The 15531-nt window shown below is 34.4% G+C and overlaps 1 protein-coding gene across 1 annotated transcript in view; it reads left to right on the forward strand.

Annotated features, from left to right (window-relative positions):
- The window catches only part of LOC138699424 (myrosinase 1-like), a 68641-nt gene extending 53435 nt beyond the window's left edge, over positions 1-15206 (forward strand). Inside the window, exons 10-12 of the mRNA XM_069825284.1 lie at positions 646-780; positions 8392-8498; positions 12657-15206. Of these exons, the coding sequence (XP_069681385.1) occupies positions 646-780; positions 8392-8498; positions 12657-12855 (441 nt within the window). The 3' untranslated portion in view covers positions 12856-15206. The remainder of the gene's footprint in view (positions 1-645; positions 781-8391; positions 8499-12656) is intronic.
- Positions 15207-15531: the final 325 nt, after the last annotated feature.

The raw sequence follows: 15531 nt of genomic DNA on the forward strand, positions 1-15531 counted from the left end.
ATGGAATATAAATTAAGTTCGTTGTAACTTAGATTTTAGGCTATACGGCATTCAAAATACATTATTGAAAAGGGAGGTTATAAGGGGGCTTGAATTAAATAAATCGAAATATCTCGCTTATTATTGATTTTTGTGAAAAATGTTACATAACAAAAGTTTCTTTAAAAATAATTTTCGATAAGTTTTATTCCTTGAAAAGTTTGATAGGACTGATATTTAATGAGATAAATGAGTTTTAAAATTAAAGTAACTGCCATCTAAGACCGTATAATGAAATGAAAAACAAATGACTTCGTCTATAAGGGGCCTTGGACAGCAACAATCGAAAGTTATGACAGATAGCCTACAGAGAATGTTTATGTGTTTGTATGAAGTAATATCGGAAGCTAAATTAACCGATTTGTATAATTAATTATTATTTCACCATTGGAAAGTGTACTTTCTCTAGATGGACATAATGCTATGTTATTACAGTACCTTTTGATATAATATAATATAATATAATATTATATAATATGCGTTCCTGATGGAAGAAGCAACAAGCCACGCTATGTAGCAAAGTTTGGAAGTGTACTTTATGACTGATTGATAACTGTTTCATATTTAGAGTTATAAAATTGATATGAAATAATTTACGTGCTTCAGGTCTCGCCGCAAGGCTGCAGAAGACTACTGAGATTCATCAAAAAGACATATGGTGATCTGGAAATAGTCATAACGGAAAACGGATTTTCAGATGAAGGAGAAATTGATGATGAAATGAGGAAGACGTACATTGGCGTAAGTTAATAATAATAATAATAATAATAATAATAATAATAATAATAATAATAATAATAATAATAATAATAATAATAATAATAATGTGTCTCAGTGAAACATACAGCAGAGTCCGTATAGGTCAGTTTCTATCTGATGCTTTTCCAATTCACTGCGGGCTAAAGCAGGGAGATGCACTATCACCTTCACTTTTTAACTTCGCTCTAGAATATGCCACTAGGAATGTTCAGGATAACAGAGAGGGTTTGGAATTGAACGGGTTACATCAGCTGCTTGTCTATGCGGATGACGTGAATATGTTAGGAGAAAATATACAAACGATTAGGGAAAACACGGAAATTTTACTTGAAGCAAGTAAAGCGATCGGTTTGGAAGTAAATCCCGAAAAGACAAAGTATATGATTATGTCTCGTGACCAGAATATTGTACGAAATGGAAATATAAAAATTGGAGATTTATCCTTCGAAGAGGTGGAAATATTCAAATATCTTGGAGCAACAGTAACAAATATAAATAACACTCGGGAGGAAATTAAACGCAGAATAAATATGGGAAATGTGTGTTATTATTCGGTTGAGAAGTTCTTATCATCCAGTCTGCTGTCCAAAAATCTGAAAGTTAGAATTTATAAAACAGTTACATTACCGTTTGTTCTGTATGGTTGTGAAACTTGGACTCTCACTCTGAGAGAGGAACATAGGTTAAGGGTGTTTGAGAATAAGGTGCTTAGGAAAATATTTGGGGCTAAGCGGGATGAATCTAAAGGAGAATGGAGAAAGTTACACAATACAGAACTGCACGCATTGTATTCTTCACCTAACATAATTAGGAACTTGAAATCCAGACGTTTGAGATGGGCAGGGCATGTAGCACGTATGGGCGAATCCAGAAATGCATATAGAGTGATAGTTGGGAGACCGGAGGGAAAAAGACCCTTTAGGGAGGCCGAGACGTAGATGGGAGGATAATATTAAAATGGATTTCAGGGAGGTGGGGTGTGATGATAGAGACTGGATTAATCTTGCACAGGATAGGAACCGATGGCGGGCTTATGTGAGGGCGGCAATGAACCTTCGGGTTCCTTAAAAGCGATTTGTAAGTAAGTAAATATTAATAATAATAATAATAATAATAATAATAATAATAATAATAATAATAATAATAATAATAATAATTACTTACTTACTTATGGCGTTTAAGGACCCAGGAGATTCATTGCCGCCCTCACATAAGCCCGCCGTCGGTTCCTATCCTGACCAAGATTAATCCAGTCTCTATCATCATATCCCACCTTCCTCAATTACATTTTCGTGTACATAACAGCATTAATTATTCATTTCGTGGCAGCATTTCGAACGCCCGAGGACATTGAACGCGTGCGAACTGCCGTGGCACGAAGTCCGACCCGCTCAGCAGTGAGGCAGTCTCTGGTGCTAAATCTTCCGAGAACGACTCTTAGGAGCGAAGGGTTTCAGCTCGAACAGGAATATCGTATCCAAAATTTGTATACAGGCCCACCTTTACATCTCTGTAAAGCTCCCAAAAGCATTCGTTTATGTAATGTGTGGTTTGTCTGTTAGAGCACTGTACAAGTTGAGGGGTGGGGAGAGCACTGCACAAGTTAAGGGGATAGGACACCTTACCCGTAAGCCTAGCCTAGCCTAGAAGCTAGTGCTAGTGGTAAAATGTCTAAAACCCAATTAAGAACATTTTTCTCCAACGTTCTGTCTCAAAATATTGCAGCTAATCAAAAGTATATACTGTTGTGTGAGTCATTGAATGCGCACAAGGACACAACCTTAATAAATGAATCATTCCAAGGCTAGGACATGGAATGTATGATAATTCCGCCTAAGAAAACTAAATATATCCAGCCTCTGGATATCTATTTCCTTAGACAATAGAAGATATATGCTTGGAGGATAACAGATTGCATAAGGACTCTTGCTGAGAATCCAGAACTTAACTTGGGAAATCGAGTGTTTATAATGAAAATGCACTCTGTTATTCATAACCAGTTGTCTGCTCCAGTGTACCGCCCTATGCTTCAGTATTCCTGGCAGTCAGCTGGTTACGTGAATCCTGAACAAGTCTCGGATTTAAAAAATGTAATTCAGGTAGCATTTGATTTTACAGCACTGGAGTGTGGTTCAGAAGATTGTTCAGGTGTTGCTTCTGTGTGTTGTGATTACACTGGACAACAAATTTTAACTTGCGACATGAATGAAAGCTCTGTTTTATTAAGGAATGTACTATGCTGTACACGAATATGACAACGAAAATAGCATGTTGTTTCTGGTTTAAGAATAAATTGAGGGTAATTACAATAGTCATATTTTCTATGAAAATCTGCTTGATGTCATGTTTTATATATTCATGATCACTTAACTTTACTAACTAAATTTTTTCTTGTCTTCTCTATTGTATTCAAGTTCAGGAGCATCCCTGATGATTGTCCAGTAGCAGTCAGCAAGCATTCTTGCATTCCACTTTCCTTGGTAACGTTTTTTCATTAACGAGATTTGTTGGTCGAAATGCTCACCATGTTCGTGGCTAACATCTCCACAACTTTCAGAGTAAAAATTCAGGTGGAAGTGTAAGAAGTGTAATTTAAGGGACATGTTGCATCTCATTTTGTGACAAGATGTCAGCATATCTATATCAAGGTCCTCATAGTTTCCAGCTCGATTGTTTCCTAAGAAATTGTTTGTGGCTTCTCTGAAAGAAATCCATGTTTCTTTCTCAACGTCACTCGGAAATTTTGTAACTAGATATTTGAATGCAACTTTTTAACAAAGTTTGTGATGAGACGAAATTTGATATGAAGTGGAGAAATTAAAATATTCCCAGATTTCACCACATCTTCATGTTGAACATTATTTTTTTTAAGTTTCCATACTTTACGTAAAGGCTATTTTTTTTTTTGTTTTACGAACTGAGAAGCTCTATCTCTACTGTCCCATTCACATATGAAAAACAGTGTTTAGTATAACCCAATTGGAATCCATTTATAGGTGTTATAATGAATTGAATCCAGGACGAGTTTCAAGCTGTCATATGATTCCTTCATACGCACTGAATAATTATTGCTCTCCTCCATGCTGTTTCATGCATTTTATAGAGAATCCTCATGTACATTTTTAAAGAAGTGTATTGACCAATACCAACCAAACGGAGAGTTACACAAATGAAGGGTACACGGGAATAACGATCAAGGTCCAATTTAGAAAGTTTCGAGAAAAACGAATTTTGAAGTTGAAGCACTTAATACTTTGTTATGTGTGTATGTAATAGAAATTGACGTAGTCGAATGTCAAGAACGATTATTTCTTATTACTAGCTAGACCACATGATAGTACTTCCTTTCCACTATAAGATAGCATTATTAACTCAATTTCGATTTTTGGTGGACCTTGATCGTTTTTCCCGTGTACCCTTCAAATGAATGAATTTACGGTCTTCATCACCATTGTGAGGTAAGCTTCTGTATAAATTTTTGACCAAAAATTCCTGTTCGAGCCGAAACAATTCCCTTGTTGGATAAATAATCCTCTCTTTCAACAAGATGCTGCAACGGCGCATACAGCAAGAGAAAGCCTGACTACTCTCAGAACCATGTTTGTTGGTCGACTGATTTCAAGATCTGGGGGGGGACATCGCTTGGCCAGCAAGATCTCCGGATCTCAGTGTATGGGGTTATTTAAAGTCCAAAGTCTTCTAGAAACCGAGTACTACAGAAGAGCTTAAAGAACGCATATTAGAAGAATTGTGAGATATTGCAAAATAGACATTAGACACTGCGGAATGAAATGCATAACTGGGATGGAAAGTTACAAAAGTATTTAAATTGTAATGGGAGCATGTAACGTAAGTTATTTTTAAAAATTGAACAAGAAAACTAAATTGCATATTTTAAGTTTGATGAAGGATGTACTGGAAGGAATGGTGAACGGGAGAAAAGTTCGAGTCAGAAGAAGATATCAGAGAAGAGACAACATTAACATATGTATATTGATCATATGTGGAGAATAAGGCCAAGGTGAGAAACAGGAAGTATTGGAGAATGCTGGATTTGCAGTGAAAGACATGCCACTGGGCAGAACACTATGAATGGATACATACATTACGATACGATTATGTAGACCTGACAATCGCCGGCGATGTTACGCCAAGGGGTGTTTGGGTTAGTCAATCGCTTGCCTTCGGAGCGATCGGATGTCATGCGTGCGGGAAAGCGGTATGTTTCTGCATTCCTTTACCGATCGTTCGCCCTTATCTCTACTCCGGAGCTCTCCCCACTACTCTCCTATTACTTCCCATCTTTCGCGTCGTTGAGCTATCAGGACTAAATAATCGCTCTGCACATTACATTACATTGCATACATACATACACACATACATTACATACATACATAAATACATACATACATTACATACATATATACATACAAAATAGGCTCATCAGAAAGATAGTAAATATGTAAGTACTATAAACATTTAAATACTAGGTTAGGAAAATAAAAACTGACAATATTATCTTGACAGTAAAGGCTGGTTCACAATAAAACGGGAACAAAAACGACAACGAGGACGAGAACGGAAATATTGTTAAAATAAATGCGTTTAAATGTGAGTAGTCACAATTAACTATTGTGAATGCTCACTTTTAAATACATTCATTTTAACATTATTTCCGTTCTCGTTCTTGTTGTTTCCGTTTCCGGTTTATTGTGAACCACCCTTTACACATCGTAGGTGAACTACACTAATAATTAGCCATACTTAACCTAGAATAGCAACATAATAATATATAATGTAAATGGATTGTGTACTTGAAGGTAAACCTAGGCATGTAGTATTACTTTTCATTTGTAATGGAACATGCTGCTCAAAAAGGCACAAAAATACATATGTACGTACGTACATACATACACACATGCATAGCCTACATACATACATATATAGCCTACATACATACGTACGTACATACGTACATACATAGCCTACATACATACATAGACATACATACGTACGTACATACATACATAGCCTACATACATGCATACGTACGTACATACATACATACATACATACACACATACATACATACACACACATACATACATACATACATACGTACGTACATGCATACATAGCCTACATGCATACATAGCCTACATACATACGTACATACATAGCCTACATATATACGTACATACATACATACATACATAGCCTACATATATACGTACATACATACATACATACATGCATACATACAACAGACGCTAAATAACCTAGATGTTGATACATCGTCGTAAAATAACCAATTAAATACATAAAACATACATACATACATACATACATAGCTTACATACGTACATACATACATACATATATACATAGCCTACATACATACATACATACAACATACGCTAAATAACCTAGATGTTGATACAGCGTCGTAAAATAACCTAATAAAATAAATTACACATAATACATACATGCATACATACATATATATATATACATACATACATACATACATACATACATACATACATACATACATACATACATACATACAACATACGCTAAATAACCTAGATGTTGATACAGCGTCGTAAAATAACCTAATAAAATAAATTACACATAATACATACATGCATACATACATATATATACATACATACATATACATATACATACATACACACCTACATACATACATACATACATACATACATTACATACATACATACATACATACATACATACATACATACATACATACATACATACATACATACATACATACATACATACATACATAATTCTGAAGAGGAAATAAATTAAAAAAGTAATGAAAACAATAAAGACAAGGGTTAATAACTTTCAGCAAAGAAAATATATAATACGGTATATTATTATGATCGGAATACCTGCAAGTGGTCCACCACCACTCAAGCATCTAATGTCGAAACACAAAACACACGATTACAGTTTTGCCCAGTTTGAAAGCATGGGATAGTGCCAAGCCGCTTAAAATATGGAATCTATAATTCATCGAAGAAATGGCTGCTGAAGTGATATTGCACAGATTCATAATGCATTCTCAAATCAGACAGAAGTAATTTTGAAAAAGGTGATTCTAAGCCATCGTATCACACCGCAGCGCCGTGGTCCAAGCCGTCATGCCTGGACTCGCGTTATGGAATGCGCGCTGGTTCAAGTCTTCGTGGGTGGAAATTTTGTCATGAAATTTCGTCCAGTGTATGGAACCGGTGCCCTTCTAGCATCGTGATGAATTTATGTAGCTACGACAGAGAGTGAAATCCGGTTCTGAAAACCAGCAAAAATGGCCGAGGGTAACATCATGCTAACCACACGACACCTTCGTTCCGGTTAGATGATCGTTCACTTCTGCTGACCCATGTGGACGTGAGGCCAACATTCGACTGATACGCCTGTGCTCTTCATGGGTTGTAACGCCGTGGATAAAAGCATGATTACGATTACAATGATGGTTTGTCATATTATTATATTTTTTTCAACTCTTATAACACATTTTAATGATTTATTATTCGATACTTAAATTCCACACAAGTTAAATATTTAGGAATTATTATATAGCAGCATTTACGTTGGGATAAACAAATTGATTTTATATATGCAAGTACTAAAACGGCAATTTATAAATTCATAATACTTCGAAATTTTATCACTATGGAGACATTGAGAATAATACTTTTAGCTTTAGTACAATCATGAATACAGTATCGTGTAATAAATTGGGGTAGAGTAGCATCATCTGTATTTAATCCGTTAATTTTATTACACCGAACATTAATAAAAATTTGTCTGACTAAATATATGGATTACCCAAAAAATTTAATTTATACACATTTTAAAGTATTAACTATTGAAGAAATTTGTAACTATAGTTTTCTAACTTACTACTACAGAAAAAAATAAAACATAAATCTAATCGACATGAATATCGTAGTCGAAGGCAAAAGTCTACTTTCCCATTAATTGAGCCTAAATGTCATACAAGTGCAGCTCTTAAACATGGTACTAGTTTCGGCCCATGACTTTATAATAAAATTACAAACCATTTTCCAAATTTGAAATGTTTTAAAATTGAACCTTTTACAAAACGAAATTTAGAAAATTATTCATTATTTTATAATATTAACAAATGGTGTATTTTTTACCTTTTATTTCTGTCGACTATATTCATGTTTTTATTGAATGTCGTTGGCTTCTGTCTGATTGTCAATTTATATTAAATGTGTTTCTTTTTCTCTTCTGTGTTAGTTGTCGGTGTGATTAAGTTAATTACTGTATTTAGTAAACTGTCTTTCTAAATTTTATGTTATATTATTGACTAAAACCACACCGTACACGATCCTAGCTGTTACGGCAGTGGCTAGAAACATTTTTTTGTATACATTTCAATTGTACTCAATTTGCTTACTAGCTAAAAATGAATTTATTATTTATTATACCGTACTAATCTTAAAATCGTCGTTTAAACTTAATAATAATAATAATAATAATAATAATAATAATAATAATAATAATAATAATAATACATTTGTATTGCAGACACACTTGGCGGAAATATGGAAAGCTATGTACATCGATGGAGTCAATGTGACCGGATATACCGTGTGGAGTTCCATCGATAACATGGAGTGGACAAATGGTTACACGTGAGTAGGCCTACATAATACCTATAATGACTAGGCCTCTTGCATCTTTTAAGAGAATTTTTCCGTGAAATGATGGAAAAATCGTTTATAACTGTATAACATTTATAATGCAAGTTCAAAAATATTACTCTTAAACAGACATGGCTTTTATAGAGTTGTAATGAAACATTTATAAATATTTAAGGTGTGAGATGTACATTTTAGAAACACGAGTTTTTATTTACTCACTATAAACTAAATGAAAAAAAATTAAATTAACGGATAGTGCTACAAGTACAGTAAATTATGTTAGAATGTTGACATTTTGTGTAGATTTTCACAACTCAAATACCTACGTTCAAAGTGATCTATTAATATTCTTGGAATAATTAATTTATATATTATATACTACCATATAATTAAATAAATTGAGTTACTACTGAAATTATAAAAATTCATCAGTAAATTAAAACCGCTACAGACAAAATTTTCTTAATGCTGTAAGAATTTAATTTAAATATTTTTACAGACATTATTAGTTTTAATTATTGGAGTTACTTTTGATAATGAAATGAAAAATTGTACTATAACAAATTTATATATGTCCGCCTGTTAGCACTGTGGTAGCGCGTCTGCCTAGCCGGACCGGGTTCAATTCCCGGCGGGGTCAGAAATTTTCATTTAAAATATGTACCTCGGGACTAGGAGAGATGGCGCTGCACAACTTCTAATCACTGAACTGTGCACCAATATGCCTGGGTTAAATCCCAAATCTCTCCGCAGTGCATATGAAGAGAAGGCGTATGTCACTGTTGATAGTCCGTCGGATGGGGACGTTAAGCCTGGCGGCCCCTTTGGTGCTATTCGACAGGAGTAAGCTACGTGCCTGTACCGGGTTTTCCCTTCTTCCTTTCTCACCTTCATCATCATCATCATCCTCGTCCATTCCCTACACTACACTTACACGAACACTTATACATAATCTAGTGCACGATGTAAATCCTCACAAATACACATCATGCAAAACGTGAAAATGGGTCATAGTCCTGCCATCTATCCGCAGTATGCCGAACCCGAATGACGCAAGTGAAATGTATAGGCGTTAGATACACAAATTTATATATTATAATAATCTAACAATTATTCTTTTAAGACCTGTACTAAAAAGTCATGGGAAATGCCTGTTATTATTCGGTTGAGAAGCTTTTATCATCCAGTCTGCTGTCAAAAAATCTGAAAGTTACAATTTATAAAACAGTTATATTACCGGTTGTCCTTTATGGTTGTGAAACTTGGACTCTCACTTTGAGAGAGGAACATAGGTTAAGGGTGTTTGAGAATAAGGTGCTAAGGAAAATATTTGGGGCTAAGAGGGATGAAGTTACAGGCTAATGGAGAAAGTAACACAACACAGAACTGCACGCATTGTATTCTTCACCTGACATAATTAGGAACATTAAATCCAGACGTTTGAGATGGGCAGGGGATGTAGCTCGTATGGGCGAATCCAGAAATGCATATAGAGTGTTAGTTGGGAAGCCGGAGGGAAGAAGACCTTTGGGGAGGCCGAGACGTAGATGGGAAGATAACATTAAAATGGATGTGAGGGAGGTGGGATATGATGATAGAGACTGGATTAATCTTGCTCAGGATAGGGACCGATGGCGTGCTTACGTGAGGGTGGCAATTAACCTCCGGGTTCCTTAAAATCCATTTGTAAGTAGTAGTAGTACTAAAAAGTCAAACACTTTACATAATTCATTTCTAAGATGCTTGCTCTCATATCCGCACATATTTGTTATTAATTGTTATTATTGAGTGTAATTAGTCCACTGCCAGTGGGTATTTACCCATTTGCAGTGTAAATAAATACATAGAGACATACATAAAAATTTAAAAATATTTTCCCACATAATATGATGTTTTTATTCGAGCTGATAACATTAGTGGCATTGTTTGTAGGCGGTGTTAATATTATTGGTATTCATCGTAAATTCAACGTTAGCGCTGTCGATGGCAAGACTATACTTGCTTTTTTGAAAGATGGAACATGACAGTTAAGCGGCCGAGCTTGGAACTACAGTGCTATGTTGCCAATATGGACTACCACGGTGCCAGCTGATTGAAGCTGGCAATTGTCGTTAAGATGGTTGACGTTAAAACTTTCATTGACAATTGACGCGAAGGTCAGAAAGCAATACAAAAATTGACAGAGAATCAAACACGAAACGTGTCAATGCTAACATTGTGTGCACAATAAATGTCGCCAAGAGAGCTATTAAGCACTCTCGACGTGGGTACGGTAAGTTTGGCAACTCGACCGTTGTTACCATAGCAACAGGCCTACCACGCTATGTGACTTTCAGTTGTGTTTCCGATCGCAAAACTTCTGTCATGTCCCATCTTAAAAAAAAAAAAAAACAAGTATAAATATTTTCATGTCAATGTTCAGCTAGCGGTGATGGTGATTATCTATACTAATAATAAATCTGTAGCCGAAATTTTTCTGGTAATTTTCGATTTTCCAAAAATAATTGGTCCTAACATATATAATTAACCACCCTGAAACCGACAATCGCTTTCTTGAAATTTTTGTCTGTCTGTCTGTCTGTTTGTTACCTTTTCACGCGATAATGGCTGAGCAGATTTCGATGAAAATTGGAATATAAATTAAGTTCGTTGTAACTTAGATTTTAGGCTATATGACATTCAAAATACATTATTTAAAAGGGGGGTTATAAGGGGGCCTGAATTAAATAAATCAAAGTATCTCGCTTATTAATGATTTCTTTTTTTAAATTTTGATAGGACTGATATTTAATGAGATAAATGAGTTTTAAAATTAAAATAACTGCCATCTAAGGCCGTGTAATGAATTAAAAAACAAATGACTTCGTCTATAAGGGGCCTTGGACAGCAACAATCGAAAGCTATGAAAGATAGCCTACAGAGAATGTTTCCGTGTTTGTATGAAGTAATATCGGAAACTAAATTAACCGATTTGTATAATTAATTATTATTTCACCATTGGAAAATGTAGTTTCTCTAGATGGACATAATGCTATAATGTTATTACAGTAACTTCTGACATAATATTATATATATATATATAATATAATTTAAGATATTTGAAGGGTTCAGAACCATAGTGGGCCAAGCGCTATTTACTGAATACATAGAAAACAAGGGTTAAAATTAAGTTATTACCATAATTCAATGGAAACCTATAGGACTAACAAGTAAAATAACATATACACATTAAATCTAAATTATGTCAATCTTCATTAAACTATGGTTGCATGTAATAAAAATTAAGAAACATGTTAAATGAATTGTCATTGCACCAAATGAGTGTCTCTGGGTCAAAATGATCGTATTTTAATTATTTGGATGAAATTTAAATTAAGTAACATATTAAACGATTTATCCTTCTATCAATCACGAATGTTCCCTGGATAAAATGTCCTATTTTAATTATGCAATTACTTTATATTTATTTCTAACGGGTGCAGCGGAGCGCACGGGTACGGCTAGTATTAATAATATAAATACTGGAAGTATGTTCGATTTTGTAGAGATGGGACGATGATAATGTTGATCACATTCATAGACGTGGTGTTACTGCTTATGGTTCTTAGAGTGGTGTTAATAATTGTGGTGATAGTTAATGGCTGTGCTGGTTGTGCTGGTAATAGTAGGTCTAGTGTTGCTAAATGTTTTTAGTAGGTTATTTTACGATGCTTTATCAACATCTAGGTTATTTAGCGTCTGAATGAGATGAAGGTGATAATGCCAGTGAAATGAGTCCGGGGTCCAACACCGAAAGTTACCCAGCATTTACTCCTATTGGATTGAGGAATAACCCGGAAAAACCTCAACCAGGTAATTTGTTCCGACCGGGAATCGAACCCGGGCCACCTGATTTCGCGGTCAGACGCGCTAACCGTTACTCCATAAGTGTGGACTTGCTAAATGTGATGTAATGATAAAAGTTCACAACAATCATGAATGAAAATGGGTATAAAAGTATGATAAATGAATTAATACTAATATGTACAACATTTGAATCGAGTCACTGTCAGATATTTTTCTGTATTCTTCCAATATTAACTGACCGAATTTTGAGTTTCTTTTACAAGGGATACAATTTGTTATGTAATGCTTTAAATTTGCTTTCAGGGCAAAATTTGGTCTTTACTACGTGAACTTCACTGACCCAGCTAGGCCTCGAATTCCCAAGGCATCTTCATACATGATGAAGGAGATTACCTCGACTCACAAAGTACCCCAGAAATACGTGGACCTTGCTGCGGACTTCAGTCTGGATATACGTCCTGAGACAAGGCAAAAGCCAGTTCTAGAAACTCTTTTGAATTAGACGTCTCTAATAGCTGATTCCCTTCCACAATTCATCATAATGATTTACATACAAATTTTCTGTTTTGAATGAACTCCCAATCCTTTTGGAGAGCTTTTGTCTAAATGTGACAATATCAATAAATTTTATTATTATTATTATTATTATTATTATTATTATTATTATTATTATTATTATTATTATTATTATTATTTAATAGACACTTTTTGATTGTCAGTTATCATGGTGTGCGCTGGAGTTGTATTTACGTTCACTGTACAAATATTTTTCGATGCAGAGACGTAGGGAAATGTTAGAAAGGATATCAATACAACAGACACAGCTCGTCTACATGGTGATTCACAGACAGGTTACCTTAACAGTAGCTGAACTATTGATCTTCTGACTGCGTTCATGTTACCAGTACCTAATTATCAAACAATTAGTTGCAATAGATTTCGTTTCGTATTCTGTCCCTCCTTGTTACACCCATCACTGAGCGAAGGAACCGCATTTCTGAAGCTTGAATTCTACTCTTATCTCTATTGGTGAGAACCCACGATTCTGCTCCATATAAACCCGCTGGTACTGCCATTGTCTTATAAAACTTCAACATTGTTTCCTTCCTTGCCTTGTTTTTTAATGTTTTAGTTATTGTACCGCACATTCGGTTGAATATTTCCGTTTTTTGTTTGACATCCGCTTCTTCAAAAGGCGATAGTGTGTAACCAAGGAATTTGAGCCGGTTTACTTTGTTTAATCCATTTATTATTAATAACAAACTTACAGCGGATTTGCGTTGGACCTTGGAATGCCATACATTCTGTTTTATCAGTTGAAATTTCGAAGTTATATACCTCTATTATTTTCTGCAATTCAAACAGAGCTCGTTGGAGTGTATTTTCAGAATTTGAGAAAATTACTTGATCATCAGCAAACATAAGTGTAAGGACAAAGTTATCACTGTTTATGTCATTGTCAAAACCCAACTGTAATAATTTTCTCTTCCATACTCTAATGGCGTCGTCAATATACAAATTAAACAATATACATACAACAGCCCTGTCGGACACCCTATTCGGATTTAATGTCTCCAGAGTTTATCTTAATGCTTATTGGGGTCCCCTTATAGAGGTTCTGTAATATTTTTATGAGGTGTTTAGATATTCCCCTTCTGTCCATAATTTCCCAAAGCTTACTCCACACTGATTATCTACAACTTAAACAACAAAATTGTGGAATATAGACAGAACTGGATATCCCATGTGGAACGAATGAGCGATGAAAGTCTGCCTAAATTAATCTTCGGGTATCAACCTAAAGGCTTCCGTAGTATTGGTAGACCTAGAAAACGATGGCAAGACCAAGAATAAGCAATATGTATGAAGTTCGCAACAGGTCGAGAGGCCTAAAGCGTGGTGATGATGATGATGATGATGATGATGATGATGATGATGATGATGATGATGATTAGTTGCAATAATGAGCATGAGAACATTCTCTTTCAGGGGAATGCTAGAATTTTGTTAATTTATGATTTCTTTGCATTGTATTTTTCTGGCATTAAACAATGGACAAAATATCTCGCCTGTGTGCCACAAGCAGTCAAATAGCGGACAGAGGGATAAATGACGGGGAATTTGTTTATTATTTAGAGTCAGTACGCAGGAATCACACATTTTCAGAGAAGTCTTAGTTTGATTTCATGTATCGTCATTAAATAATAAAGGAATAGAAGGGAAAACAAAATGTTTTATTTTATGAAGTAATATATGTACTTTTGTTAGTAAGTTGTTTCTCAAAAGACGATTGTGTTTTATTTTATGAAGTTATATATGTACTTTTCTTAGTAAGTTGTTTCTCAAAAGACGATTGTGTTTTATTTTATGAAGTTATTTTGTTAGTAAGTTGTTTCTCAAAAGACGATTGTGTTTTATTTTATGAAGTTATATATGTACTTTTGTTAGTAAGTTGTTTCTCAAAAGACGATTGTGTTTTATTTTATGAAGTAATATATGTACTTTTGTTAGTAAGTTGTTCCTCAAAAGACGATTGTGTTTTATTTTATGAAGTAATATATGTACTTTTCTTAGTAAGTTGTTTCTCAAAAGACGATTGTGTTGTATTTTATGAAGTAATATATGTACTTTTGTTAGTAAGTTGTTTCTCAAAAGACGATTGTGTTTTATTTTATGAAGTAATATATGTACTTTTCTTAGTAAGTTGTTTCTCAAAAGACGATTGTGTTTTATTTTATGAAATAATATATGTACTTTTGTTAGTAAGTTGTTTCTCAAAAGACGATTGTGTTTTATTTTATGAAGTAATATATGTACTTTTGTTAGTAAGTTGTTTCTCAAAAGACGATTCTTAAGAGAATCAGATCGAAGCTAGTTTCGAAAAGTTTACAGGGTAAATAAAGAAACAAACAAAAATGGCCCTAGAAGGTACAGTATCTATATGGGTATTTCAAAATACAGATGTAAATTTAATTGACTCAAATTTCTTCATTTCCTACACAATCTTAACAATTCGGGCACTGCCATATTACAAAGGAAATGGTATTTTTCACATCACCAGTCATTGCCACTTCATCACACATTTTGTATGTTCCATGGTTTTGTTCTTGTACAAGTAACAGCCTCTCTACAGCGCTGTACACAGCTGCTTTAAATTCGTGTTCTAGAATATCTGGCA

The sequence above is a fragment of the Periplaneta americana genome, chromosome 5, assembly GCF_040183065.1.
Source record: "Periplaneta americana isolate PAMFEO1 chromosome 5, P.americana_PAMFEO1_priV1, whole genome shotgun sequence".
Taxonomy (NCBI): domain Eukaryota; kingdom Metazoa; phylum Arthropoda; class Insecta; order Blattodea; family Blattidae; genus Periplaneta; species Periplaneta americana.